This window comes from Pinus tabuliformis, chromosome 6 (genome assembly GCF_031772625.1).
Source record: "Pinus tabuliformis cultivar Carrire ecotype Pingquan chromosome 6, CPIR1, whole genome shotgun sequence".
Lineage (NCBI taxonomy): Eukaryota > Viridiplantae > Streptophyta > Pinopsida > Pinales > Pinaceae > Pinus > Pinus tabuliformis.
The window spans coordinates 502,802,569-502,816,889 of NC_142292.1; the positions used below are offsets into that span (position 1 = coordinate 502,802,569).

The 14,321-nt window shown below is 37.7% G+C and overlaps 1 protein-coding gene across 3 annotated transcripts; it reads right to left on the reverse strand.

The window, feature by feature from the left end:
* Positions 1-3,652: 3,652 nt before the first annotated feature.
* LOC149259517 (uncharacterized) lies at positions 3,653-13,946 on the reverse strand. Of its 3 annotated transcripts, none has more exons than XM_089418616.1 (7): positions 13,637-13,946; positions 5,698-6,660; positions 5,147-5,329; positions 4,813-4,970; positions 4,561-4,671; positions 4,306-4,406; positions 3,653-4,158 (listed from the first exon to the last, which is right to left on the reverse strand). In XM_089418616.1, the coding sequence occupies exons 1-6, from the start codon at positions 13,778-13,780 to the stop codon at positions 4,337-4,339; spliced, it is 1,629 nt and encodes a 542-aa protein (XP_089274742.1). In that variant the 5' UTR covers positions 13,781-13,946; the 3' UTR covers positions 3,653-4,158; positions 4,306-4,336. The 3 variants fall into 3 exon arrangements, with proteins under 3 accessions (XP_089274742.1, XP_089274746.1, XP_089274739.1); XM_089418620.1 differs by adding an exon at positions 11,297-11,431 and having other exon boundaries at positions 3,653-4,406; positions 13,637-13,757; XM_089418613.1 differs by having other exon boundaries at positions 3,653-4,406.
* Between the last annotated feature and the right edge of the window lie 375 nt (positions 13,947-14,321).

Below are 14,321 nucleotides of genomic sequence, written 5' to 3' on the forward strand. Positions count from 1 at the left end.
GGCACTTCACAAAAAGTTATCCAATTTTCAAAGATTCTCCATCATCTCCTAAGCCAAACCCAACTCCTTGAGATAATGATGAATAAAGACTCAAGCAAGGTTCAAGAAAGAAAAGGAATCAAGGCCCAAAGGGGTTTGAGTCTCCCATTAGACCCCAACCCCTGTCCAAGCTCAATTCTCACTCAAACAACATACATGAAACTCTACAATCTCAAAAGGAAGTAGAAGAAAGTCAAGATCCCAATTGTGATAGGCTGCCATTAGCTCAAGCACATTCAGAAATATCAAACCCTCCAAAAGCATATGCAACTCCCATTTTGGCTACCTCAAAAGCAGCACAAGGCCCCAACGCTAAAAAGAGAAGATACACCAAAAAAAAGGTGTAGAAAAGATGAAACCAATGCCTCATCCTCTCCATCATTTTCAAAGGCGTTAAAGAAAAACTCTTATTTCTTTCATCTGCTAACAAGATATAGAAAATACCTCAAAGAAGAAATTCCAGTGTCAAGCAATCTATAAACCCTCTTCATATTAGTAAAGGGTGCATTTTGATCGATCATTGATTATGCAATATCATTGTATCATTTTTATATAAACACTGTCAAAAACTACTATTGTAATCTGGGACAATGAGATAAGAGTTTTGGAACCTACAAAGTTGGATCTCTTCTTATTCTTATTTTGATGTGAAACTCCCATTTTGGGTACCTCAAAATCAGCACAAGGCCCCAACGCTAAAAAGAGAAGATACACCAAAAAAAAGGTGTAGAAAAGATGAAACCAATGCCTCTATCCTCTCCATCATTTTCAAAACTCTTATTTCTTTCATCTGCTAACAAGATATAGAAAATACCTCAGAAGAAATTCCAGTGTCAAGCAATCTATAAACCCTCTTCGTATTAGTAAAGGGTGCATTTTGATCGATTATTGATTATGCAATATCATTGTATCGTTTTTATATAAACACTGTCAAAATCTACTATTGTAATCTGGGGCAGTAAGATAAGAGTTTTGGAACCTACAAAGTTGGATCTCTTCTTATTCTTATTTTGATGAGAAAAGACATATTTTTCATTTTATCATATCCATCTTTAAATTGAATTTCTAAAAGAAACATTCCTAGTATTTCTTGCATACATTTATGGTAGCATTTTATCATATATATATATTTTCCAATTACTTGAAAAAAAAGCTTATTAACTTTGCCTTTATTTTGTCAAGAAACACTACTCTAATTATTCAAAGATGGTATCTGGGTTGTTCAAATTATTTATTTTGTCGAGAAACACTCATCTAATTATTCAAAGATGGTATTAATTTTTTCTTTATTTTGTCGAGAAACACTCGTCTAATTATTCAAAGATGGTATTTGGGTTGTTCAAATTATTTATTTTGTCAAGAAACACTCATCTAACTATTCAAAGATGGTATTTGGGTTGTTTAAATTATTTATTTTGTCGAGAAACACTCCTCCAATTATTCAAAGATGGTATTCAAGTTGTGTTTAAATTATTCAAATATGGTATTCTGGTTGTTCAAAGATGACCTTGGACATCCACAATATGGCCTTGGATGTCCTTTGTGGAAAATGTTGAGCAGAGGTCTTTGATTTCAATCCTATGGGGAAAATATGGAGCAAAGGTAATTTGATTTGTGTGATAGTCCTGTGGGGAAAATGTGGAGCAAAGGTATTTGATTTGTGTGACTCTAAAACATTGCGATATTTGTTACATTAAAATACCATACACATTCTCAACTTAAATCTATAATAATTTCCCTCGTATACGACCGATTTATTCACACCAATTGAAAAGCCATTGCTCTTGCAAAAGAAAGATGCAAAGTTTACACCTCAATATTAAGGTAGGTGGGCTTGTAACACATTAATAGTAGAATTTCAATGATGTTCAGTGTTTATAAAATTAGTAAACACGTTTACACTACCAGCATTTAATTAAATTTGAATTACACAATCCATCTTAATCCAAGGTTAATTAAAAACTTAAAAACTAAGCCATTGCTCTTTGCAAAGGAAAGATGCAAAATTTACACCTCAAAATTAAGGTGGGCTTCTAACACATTAATAGTAGAATTTCAATGATGTTCAGTGTTTATAAAATTAGTAAACACGTTTAGACTACCAGCATTTAATTAAATTTGAATTACACAATCCATCTTAATCCAAGGTTAATTAAAAACTTAAAAACTAAGCCATTTCTCTTTGCAAAGGAAAGATGCAAAGTTTACAACTCAAAATTAAGGTGGGCTTCTAACACATTAATAGTAGAATTTCAATGATCTTCAGTGTTTATAAAATTAGTAAACACGTTTAGACTTACAGCATTTGATTAAATTTGGATTACACAATCCATCTTAATCCAAGGTTAATTAAAAACTTAAAAACTAAGCCATTGCTCTTGCAAAGGAAAGATGCAAAGTTTACACCTCAATATTAAGGTAGGCTTGTAACACATTAATATGGGCTTGTAACACATTAATAGTAGAATTTCAATGATGTTCAGTGTTTATAAAATTAGTAAACACGTTTAGACTACCAGCATTTGGTTAAATTTGGATTACACAATCTATCTTAATCCAAGGTTAATTAAAAACTTAAAAACTAACATTTATGATTGAGTTTAGGTAATCCAAGGTTAATTAAAAACTTAGAACCTAACATTTCTGATTGAGTTTAGGTAATCCAAGGTTAATTAAAAACTTAGAAACTAACATTTCTGATTGAGTTTAGGTAATCCAAGGTTAATTAAAAACTTAGAAACTAACATTTCTGATTGAGTTTAAGTTTAGGTTAGCCATCTTAACCCAAAATTAGTTAAAAACTAACTTGGGTAATTGAGTTAGGAAACATGTTTGGGTTAGCCAGCATTTAAATGTGTTGGATTATAATTAATATAATCCATCTCACTTTAACTCCAAAACCATGTGGATTGTATATCAGTTTTTTTCATTGCATTTTGTTATAGATTCCCATGGGAGTGACACAAACACCCGACACGGATAATTCCTCCCACCCGTGATAGGAAAGCACCTCACTTATCTGTGTGGCACTAGTCTAATTTGTTTAAAGACCATCTAACGCAATAATATATTTCTAAGACTAAAGTGCTCATCAAAAATACGTTTTTGAAAAATAGCTCGGCTTGAAATTCAGCAAAATATTTTTTGAAAAATAGCTCAGATTGAAATTCAGCAACTGTGTGGCACTAGTCTAATTTGTTTAAAGACCATCTAACGCAATAATATATTTCTAAGACTAAAGTGCTCATCAAAAATACGTTTTTGAAAAATAGCTCGGTTTGAAATTCAGCAAAATATTTTTTGAAAAATAGCTCAGATTGAAATTCAGCAAAATATTTTTTGGGTTATTTTGCTATTTAAAATACATTTTTGAATGCAAATTCAGCACCCGCAAAACCCCTGGAATACTCAGCAGAGAGTTCACAACTCAAACTTAAACTTGTAATTCTAATTCATACCAAATTTTAAACAAATTCAACTGAAAAATGGCTTGAAAAAGCTCCAAAACGCAAAACAAATAAACTATATATATGTTGAACATTAATGCAATTCCATTGTAATCAGGAATATACAAACTATGGAAAAGAAAAAGCAATAAACTAGTGTGACATCATTAAAACATAAAACGCATTCATAGCTTTCCATAATTGGTCGTGTGCTATACATATGTGATCATCCATGGAATGCTAAATTATAAAATAACTCCCAAGTTACTTGTGGATATTGGGGGCTATAACCATACGTTACCGTCCATGAAATACTAAATTATAGAATAACTCCTAAATTACTTGTGGACATTGGGATTTAACCCAATGCTGGACCGACAAGATCGCTGAAAAAGATGGATAAAATATGCAAAAGCAGCATGGTTTCACAGCGCACTGGATAAATGTTAGACATATAACAGGATATTACAAGTAACTCTCACAGCAGCCATGAAATCCATCAAGATACAAGAAAACCTACGCCTTGGAACTCTGATTGCAGTGAAGAAGGCCCTCGCAATGGTGGAAACAAAAACTGCAGCATGGGCAACTAAGGCATCGATGGATGCAGAGGACTCCAGCTTGCTTACCCTCTTGTGTAATGAATCCAGATACCGCTTTAACTTCAAAAACTCTACAATTTCATAGGTGAACCACCAATGATTAAGATTACTCTTAATGATGTATATCATTTACCTCCTTTGTGTTGCTAATCCTCTTTAACTGCGGAGAATCTTAAAAATATACAACATCGTTTAATATACAGAAATATGTGTTAAACCTTCGTTCAGATATATGTACAATTATTCACATCAAGTGGTGGAAGATTCGGAGTTTGCTCCAATTTGTTCGCATACATTCCCTCGACACAAAGGGCATACTCTGCAAACAAAAATTACAATCTAAGTCTCTCGTACGGTACCAAATTGTGCACTCGAGAGTCCTGCTATACAATGTTTTCTTTAAATCCACAGGTAAAAGTAACAAAAAATAGCATATATCTGTATTGTAAAGAGATACGTGATGAAATAGGCACCTGTGTATTTCTTTCAGCCATTTATCAACACATGCCATATGGTACTCATGGTGACAGGGCAAAACCCTGATTTTATCTCCTTCCTCATATTCTGCTAGGCAAATGTAGCACCTAATAACAGAAACAGTTGCCAATTAAAAAAAATCATCCATTTCTAGGTTGACCAGTTTATAAGGGATTTGCAGAAACTATGGACTTCATTCCAACTATAGCCCAGAATAAAGGGAACAGCTTACAGAGAGAAGAACTTACTGTGCTGCTTCATCATTTACATTTTCATTTTTCTCAGGTTTCTTGTGATTCCTGATGGGAAATGAATTAACAACAGACTCAGGTGCTGGCAGTGAGACATGAGATAATGACGTTGTCTGTGAAAGAGCAACTGATTGTCGATGAATCTCATCCAGTACCTTCAGAAAATAAAAGAAAATTTCAAACTCATTTCACAAAAATACAAGCATCTATTTTGAACAGATATCGGATGAAGCAAGCACGTAAATTCTTACAGAAGTACAAATAGGAAAGAAAAACTCGTGAACGAGTCAACTTAAAAATGGAGAAAAAGTCACAAGGGATGCAACATTACCTCAAACAAGGCCTCTGCAAGCATCACTATGCGTGAAATGCTTGCATGTGTGCTTGTCTCTTCTGTCATCACATAAGCCTCACAAGAGCAGTGACCATCTGCATGGGTACCAGATGCACAAAACCTTGAATGCCCAGAAGAGGTTCCATCAGAACCCCTGCGCAATCTTTGCAAAGCCCAGACCTGCATTGCAAACAATTTGACACTGTTAGCAAAACAAACAAATTTGAAAAAATGAATATAGTGGAACTAGTCATATAAAGTTATTGAAGAACAATTTTTTTCTTGTGTGTACTGCACCGAGCACTGAAAGCAGTGTTATCACTGATCATATAAGAATTACAAGACAACCAGCTTCACAGGACTACAATGGGGAATGAGGGTGGCACCTCTCTTACCTTACAGTTTAGCCCACATTGAGAGCGGAGTTAAAGCAAGATAAGAATTAATACATGCATCCACCAATGAGCCTTAGAAAAGAGGCCTCTCACATGATGAGTAAAATTTGCGAGGGAAGACTCTGGGAGTGACCCAAACAAGAAATAACCAACCTGGGATCTGAAACGCCATCTCCTTTCTTCTGAGTCAGAGTTTCGGCCATTATTGAGTACATCATCTTCTAAAGCATCATCATATAGTACTCCACTAAAATCAAGAAGCCACCTATCATTTGTAGAACCAAGATCATCGATGTCATCTGCTGACAGAAGTATAGCTGGAGTCAAATTCCTTCTCCTAGAAGTTCCTCTGGTCAAAGCATCCCACAGTCTCCTCCGACTGTTCCTTCTCAATTCTTGATTGCTGACATGTCCTGTTGAACTAGATGATTCATTTGATGAGAGACTTACCGCCTCTACTTGAAGCATACTCCTGCTCTCTGATTCTCTTGGCTCAGGATTAGTCCCTGATAAATCTTGAGAAACAGATTCTTCACCTGTTAACTGACCTTCAGATCGTGTAGAATCTGGAACCACAGAATGGAGATTTGCAACAGAGCTCTCAGATTGCTCACCAAAATCACGAGGAACTGTGAATGATCCTCCTCCCTCTAAAGGCGGAGATGATTGAAATTCATTATTAAATGTACTCAGTTGCCTCATTTCCTCAGTACAAATAGAAGATTCACCTTGGATATTACTTGACTGTGCAAGGTGAGAATTGGATGCTTCTAGATCCACAGCAGTTGTTTGCCCAATCTGGCCAGCAATATCAGAAAGGTTACCACCATCCATGGCTCCACTTGACTCTCCCAGATAATGACTCCTGTCATCTGGGCAAGAATCAGAGGCCTGACCACTTCCAGAATCCCCCCATCTTCCAGAACATCCAGTCACTATTTCTCTGGATTGACTACTAGAGCTTTCACCAGGTGTCCCAAGCTCAGTCCCACCATGTCCATTTTCAGACGATACTGTCTTATGATGAGAGTTCTTCTCGATGGCAAGTTCACTTCCAGAATCTTCATCTTCATTTACTGTCGAATTTCTCTGGGATTCAGCTGGAAGTTCATCATTCTACAATAAATATTATTTGTATCAGTAACATTTTCCAAGTAATGATGTTAAAAAGTAGAAGTAAGCTTCTTATAGTGCTGCACTTCCCTGATATATTTCATCATGTTGGAAAGCCACTAACCTTTGATTGACTTCCTTTCTTTCATACAACTGAGAAATTATCTAAAATGATGTAGATACAAAAAGTAGATACTAGATATACACTACATTTCCTAATCCAGAGTATAGATGCAGAATGTTTAGAATCAGTAAAAAAATTATCATTCAAACCATGAAATTCAGAATCACAAAAGAAATTTCAAATTGTGCCTGCAAAATATGACAGGCTCATGCATAGGGGAAAACTAAAAAAAATGGATGATCTAGATGTATCTAGAAAAAAACACTCTTGACATAGAAGCACTAGATTAAGCATAATCAAAATGTTCAACGATAAACCCAACATTTTCAGTTTGAGATTTTAATTTTATCTATCTTCTCCTATACAAAACAAACAAACTCATCAAGCTCCCGTGGACTGAAAATACATTTTTTTGCAAGTTGAAAACTTGGTTTTGATGTATATCAAGACAATAAAATAATAAAAGGAAAAAAGAAAATCATTTATGGTCTTATCCAGCACTATCCGTCTTTATTTCTGCCCTGCTTCACATAATCTATGTCTATCCTATATTTACATCATTGTCAACGCTGTGAATCTTTCCCACCAGGGAGGCATGCCCTCATAATGGCCTTCATTCCCACTGCTGCACATCCTGCTGTAGCAACTGGGGTGAAAAATACTTCCCAAAAAGGCTCGCACGTTTGTACCAGAAGTATTCCACAAGGCAATTTTCCAGACCCTCAGGATAATTCACTTAAAGCTTCAGTTAGTGATGTTGAGTACATAGATGCTTCTTGGGAATATTGTGTGCGTGTCCTTGATGGGTACCATGTTGGCCATATTCCATCAGAGAACATGATTTCGGCCTGGATACATGAAATTTAAAGCCAGCCTGGATACATGAAGTTTAAAACCGTGTGGTTCAAATGTTTCAGATATCAGAAACTGACCAAGGATTTCTTCATGTTCCAATTTCGATATCCTAGTAATGACGTTGCCATAATGCAATGTGGTCCTTGGCTATGTAGGAACACCTTGGTGGTCTCAACTCAATACGAGTGAGGATTTTTCAGCTGAGGTTTTGCTCAGCTTCACTATCCTGTATCGATTGACTTCTGGAACATCTCTCCTCAATTTAGGCACTTTTAAAACATCTCGCCAAACCATTTGGCATATTCACCTACCATGAACCTGAGAGAACCTTCCAATTGCATCCCAATAAAAGGCTCTGTTTGCAAGTCAATCTGCGTGATGACTTTAATGAACCATGTTGGCCATATTCCATCAGAGAACATGATTTCAGCCTGGATACATGAAATTTAAAGTCATGTGGTTCAAATGTTGCAGATATCAGAAAACTGACCAAGGATGTGGTCTCAACTCAATACAAGCGAGGATTTTTCAGCTGAGGTTTTGCTCAGCTTCACTATCCTGTATTGGTTGACTTCTGGAGCATCTCTCCTCAATTTAGGCGCTTTTAAAACATCTCGCCAAGCCATTTGGCATATTCACCTACCATGAACCTGAGAGAACCTTCCAATCACATCCCAATAAGAGGCTCTGTTTGCAAGTCAATCTGCGTGATGACTTTAATGAACCATGTTGGCCATATTCCATCAGAGAACATGATTTCAGCCTGGATACATGAAATTTAAAGTCATGTGGTTCAAATGTTGCAGACATCAGAAAACTGACCAAGGATTTCTTCATGTTCCAATTTAGATATCCTAGTAATGACGTTGCCATCATGCAATGTGGCCCTTGGCTATGTAGGAACACCTTGGTGGTCTCAACTCAATAGGAGCGAGGATTTTTCAGCTAAGGTTTTGCTCAGCTTCACTATCCTGTATCGGTTGACTTCTGAAGCATCTCTCCTCAATTTAGGCGCTTTTAAAACATCTCGCCAAACCATTTGGCATATTCACCTGCCATGAAACTGAGAGAACCTTCCAGTCGCATCCCAATTAGAGGCTCTGTTTGCAAGTCAATCTGCAAGATGACTTTAATGAATCAACTGATATCCAAGTTGGCAATAGGGTCATCATCAGACAGTGAGATGTGTCTACCTTTAAAACACTTTTGGTAGGTGTCAAAGCCCAGATCACTGAAGCGAGGATTGTACCTTGATTGGCAAACTATTGGCAAACTAAGTAACATTACACATCCTTCCCCCCACCCTCATGTCAGGTATTACACGACATGATTTTGACTCGTGTCCTGTTCTCAGGACACGAGTTTGATTGGTGTCATACACGAGCCCTAATGGTGTCACGAAATTTGGACGCGTCTCAAGTGAAAAAACATCATAAAATCGATTTATTGCCTCATTCTCCCACAATACAGTCACATGTTTGGAGCTCACAAAGATTTTGGAGTGCAGCTAAGGGCGATTAAGCAATGTTGGAAGGGATTCCAAGTGTTGGGAAGTGGATTTGTCCAGGCCCTACTAATGTTATGCAATTAATGGTAATGTTAAATTCTTAAAGTAAAAGTGATGTAACTTTTACTTAATTTTTTAACTTTACCCTTAATTGACTCAAGATGTTTTGAGAGTGGTTCCGAGCTCATTTGATTTCATATGGAGAAAGTGGAATTTTAGATCCCACTCAAAATCCAGCAAACTTAACAGTTTTCAGGATTTCAGGATTGGGGGAATTGCAACATTCCCATTGGAGCCTATCATGTATGAAGGTATGGAACTAGTATTTAATTAACAGGACCAAGCCCTCTACGTACCTCGATGTTGGTGGCATTGATTATTGAACTCCTCTGTCTTGACCCTAGTAAAAATGTACTCATCACTTAAACAAAATCTCTATTTGACATGGTAAGATTTTTCTATCTTACTTTAATGCTTAGAGGGTGATATTGATGGTGATATGGATGATGAGGATACCAATATAGGCAATGATTTTGATGATATGTAGTACTAGCTATTTGTTGTAGCATAAATTTTTTTTGGACTCTACAAGCTATTTAGGGCCTCTTTGTTGATATAATTTTCGTTCAGAGAGGGATTGCAGAAGGTGCTATTTTGCTTATATGCATTAGTTGTATGATTGAATTTGTATCATCATCATGTAAATGTTTTATATATTTCATAATTTATGTGTAATTCACTAATTTGTCATATTTTTAGTATATATTATATTTTTTAATATATAATATATAACATATATGTGTCATGTTCCGAGGGGTCACCGTGTCATGTGTCAGATACTTGTATTTTTGTGTCCTTGTGCCATGTGACTTAGTTAAAAAACAATCTAACCCCTCAACTTCCCCCAGTAAAATTGGCACCTTTGGCTCCCAATGCTAGCTAGGATAGCTAGACTACGATGATAAGAAAGGGAAGTAACGTAGGAAAGCATAATCAGTCCACTTTGCAGTCTGCAATGCCCATCTCAAACCCTAGTGGCCATCTCAACCACCACTAACTGTGCGCAAAGCACTCAAAGTGCTCCTCAAGGCTCTCGACCTCGAGGTGGTGTTTTTAGACACTTATATCCATCACACAAACATGGTCCACTTTTTGGGGCAAGAAAAATAGAGTTCTTCAGCAACTCAATGGAGCCATGCTCTCAATGCAAAGCTTCTTCACCTTGCATGGTTAGCACTCTAGACATGTCCAAATCATGGGCAAGACCACTTCATTTAATCATCCAACCAATTCTCTTTTAATGTTGTTCAAGTAATGCGAACAAAATTCACCCCTGAGCAACCATGGCTGCCTTAACAATATTGTAACTTAATCTGTGTGCCTCGTCAATTGTCTACATGGATCCATTGAGGGAATGAAACCATAGCTAGAACCACTTATTCATTTTCGTGTGTTTTGGGAGGGAAATCATTGCCATTAGGAAAAGGCCAAAAAGAACTATGACAAAGAATAATGCTTCAATTAGTAAACGACTACATCAGAGGTCGTATGATCAGAAGCTTCAGAGTCGAGCAACCAAACAAAGGCATTCCTTAAAATCAGTGAGAGTAGAAAACTTGAAGTCAATGAGGCCTACATTAGTTGGTTGGATGGTGAGGAGCATGAGAGCCAAAGTAGCCAAATTGAGGCACACCTTCAACAATTTGTTAAGGCTAGAAAGGCCAATGGAGCCCAAATTCGAGGCCAATTGAACCATATCAAAGTAGGTAACATGGTCACCAAAGCTTTCTTTTGTACCCTGGCCACAACAAAAAAATTTGAGCACATGTTAATGATTAAACTCTCCCGCTAGCTTGATATCAAACATTAGTTAGTCAATCATTGTGGAATGGTTGTTTAATGGCAAAACATCATGGAGGAACATAGGGTGGCCATACAAATCTACGAGGGTGTTATAGCTCAAAATTGTCCAAGTCACAAGTTGTGGAATGTGATCATCTAACTCTTGATAAATTTCTTGAAACCCTTGATGAGATGGCCAATGATAAATCCCTATGCCTTGGACAAATTTTACAAAGCCCACATGGGATTTTGTAAGGCCTGCGCTGCTACAAGTCTATCTAGAGGCTATCAATAGTGGATGCCTAGGATACCTTATAAACGAAGGGAAATATAAAATTCATTCCTTTGGTGGGTCATCTTGAGATTATCACCAATTCGCTTCCCATCACCTTGTTGAACATCTCCTATAAGACTTTGCCCACGGCCTTTGCCCTCAAGTTGAATACCTGCACATCATTCCAACAATTGGTACACTTTTGAATGATATCAAATGAAAAACTTAATAAGGTACTTTTGATAGCCTAAGATGGGGCAAGATGTAGAGAATTTTGCGAGGGCATGCATCATGCAATATGTTTAAACTTTAAAGTTCAAACCATCAATAAGGAAGTTGGAAAATTATACACCTTTGCTAATATTAATCTCATTAGGCTTCCTAGAGGTCTGCCAGACATACTTAAAACAAAATGATTACATTCTTAGTCAAAATGAAAAAATTATATAGGATGGTTATATAGACACCATGTAACAAGGCCAAAACAAAGTAACATACCGCAAACTTCTTTCCCAAACATGATTAGTAAACTTTGGACTACAAACCTTTATCGTATAGAATAGGGGCAACAAATTCCGCAGTTTCTTTTGGAACATGTTATTGTCATGAATAGACACCAAGCTGAAGAAAACCACATCCTTGTCATGCAGGCAAACGATCAAATAAAAGAGGAGTACTGGACAGTAGTGCAACTGCTAAGAATGTACAGTTAATGAAACTTGAAGATATGGGTTAAGCAATTGCCATACATTCAACGACTAAAACAAAATAATCCATGGCTCCAACATTAAGTCACCGTCTCAAACATATGTTTGGAATTTCAGCCCCAGGCACCCGTAGATCTTACGATACAAAACGTTTTGACAAACCTCAACCAGACGAATCTGCTACAGATGAAAAGTCAAAAGCACATTAAGAATATCAAGGAACTACATCGACAAGTGAAAGTGCCATGACAAGCACCAAATCGGCTATAGGTTCCCGGTGGAGACAAAGTGTGGCTACACCAAACATATTATATCGAGACCAACCACATATAAATTATGTAGCAAGAGAAGCAATAATGATTGCATCAAACTTGACCTACCACTACACAAAAGTAGACATCCAATATTGGTGTGAACAAGCTCAAAGTTGTTCGAGCCATCAATACTATTTGAAGGAGACAGTCGGATCAATCTTACCTCAAAGCTGTTCGAGCCATCAATACTATTAGTGAAAGGAGACAGTCGGATCAATCTTACCTAACATTACAATTAGCTAAAAGAGATTGTGAACCACAAGAGGCCCGCTTGCGTGGGTACAAATGGCTAAAATGGCTCTCATGGGGCCGAAACGCTAAACATAGACAGTAAGCACGGCGGCTCAGCCAAAGCTACCGCAATGAAGGGTACTCTCACGTCAAAATTACCCAAGACTTGTACCTGGCCCCAAACTCAGACTTGAGTGGTTGAAACGGCATTTGAAGAGAGAAACACTAACAGAAGCACTTCCGCTTATAGATAATGGGGATACTCTTCTGTGAAAAATACCCAGTACTTGCAGCCGGCCCCCAGCTTCCGTGGTTGAAACAGCCCACAACGGGCAAAACACAAAATTACCCAAGAATTGCATCTGGCCTCAACCTTGAGTGGGCGATACGGCCTTTGAAGAGAAAAACACTAAACAGAAGCACTTACGCTTAGCTAATGGGGATACTCTTTTGTGAAAAAATACCCAGCACTTGCAGCCGGCCCCAAGTTTCCGTCGTTGAAACGGCCCACAATGGGAAAAACACTAAGCATAAGCACTTCCACTCAGCTAGACAGCCGCAACGGGAGTACTCTTCCGTCAAAATAACCCAGGGCTTGCACCAAAGCCGCAACCTCTAATCTGTGCCTCTGGCGAATTTGAACCTTGTTGGGTTGCCTGGCAGACCACTGCAGTCACCGCTGAACCGTGGGATTTAAATTAATCACCCTAATTCATGTCCCATAAGAATCGTATAGTTAGTGAACCTTTTTATCGTATAAACTATGAATCATAAACGAATGTTCCAGATGAAAACCCCGTCAAGCTTATTATCAATATAAAATTGGCGATGAGGAATTTTATTGTGAAAACACAAAGACAAGAGCCTGTAATTCAAATTAATTGCAGAGCTCGTTGCTTTCTTTTCACATATCTTTAGAGCGTCATCACGCACCTCTCAATTTACACAATTCGCTCTAATCGGAAGTCTGTGAAGCCATCGTATCACAACGGGCAAGTAACAGGGCAAGATTTACCAGGCCTCAGGGTTTGTATTTTTCCCATTTCGTGTATGGGAATTGAACCGCTGACCTGCAGATGAGAAATTAGACGAAAAAAATGGAGGAAAAAACGAAGGGAAGTGCACCTCGGTGAAACATGGAAAGACAGTCCCGCAGCTGAGAGATCGGATCAAGGGCCGGATGCGACCTTCGCGCCTCTGGTTCACACCACGGTCCCGTGGGCGACTCTGTATATCACCCCCTGCCGCCCTACTGTTGCTCGACCCCATGAGATTCCTCGCACCAAAAAATGAATGAAAGAAAGAAATATCAGGTTTCCCGTGCCCCCTTTCGCAGAGTGATAACGCTAACGAGGAGAACCAGAAATGATGGCTTTGAAGAAAGATACCCAGGACTTGGCCTACCCTCTCTAGTATTATTTTAATGTTATTTTATGGCTGCAATTGCTGGGAAGGTAATTATAAATTTATTTCCAGCGGTACGCGTTTTCGTGGTGCCAACGTGTCATTGACGGTCGGCCATTTCCTCTGCTCCCGCGTCTTAATCGCCTCCGGTGTGGGGCCAGGCATTGTATTCTTTGCTGCCAGCTAGGCACATGCGGAATTTCTTGCTTTGAACCAGGCTAATGCTACGTCTCTTCTTCCCATCCCATCAATCCCATCATTTGTTTGCTTGGCTCATAACATTTTGGGTTAGATTTTAAATGTTGATTTAGTTATTTTATTTTTTTAATTGTCTTATGTATTTGTTATTAAAGTTAATTTATTTTAATTATGTCATACGTCTCTTTAATATTAATTTAATCATTTT

Excerpts from the sequence above, each read along its gene's own strand:
- LOC149259517 (XM_089418616.1), bottom strand. The coding sequence starts at position 13,780 with ATGGGGTCGAGCAACAGTAGGGCGGCAGGGGGTGATATACAGAGTCGC. Across the intron at positions 4,672-4,812 it reads GTAAATGATGAAGCAGCACA|GTGCTACATTTGCCTAGCAG; the intron begins GTAAGTTCTTCT and ends TTCTGTTATTAG. Across the intron at positions 4,407-4,560 it reads TGGCTGAAAGAAATACACAG|AGTATGCCCTTTGTGTCGAG; the intron begins GTGCCTATTTCA and ends TTTTGTTTGCAG.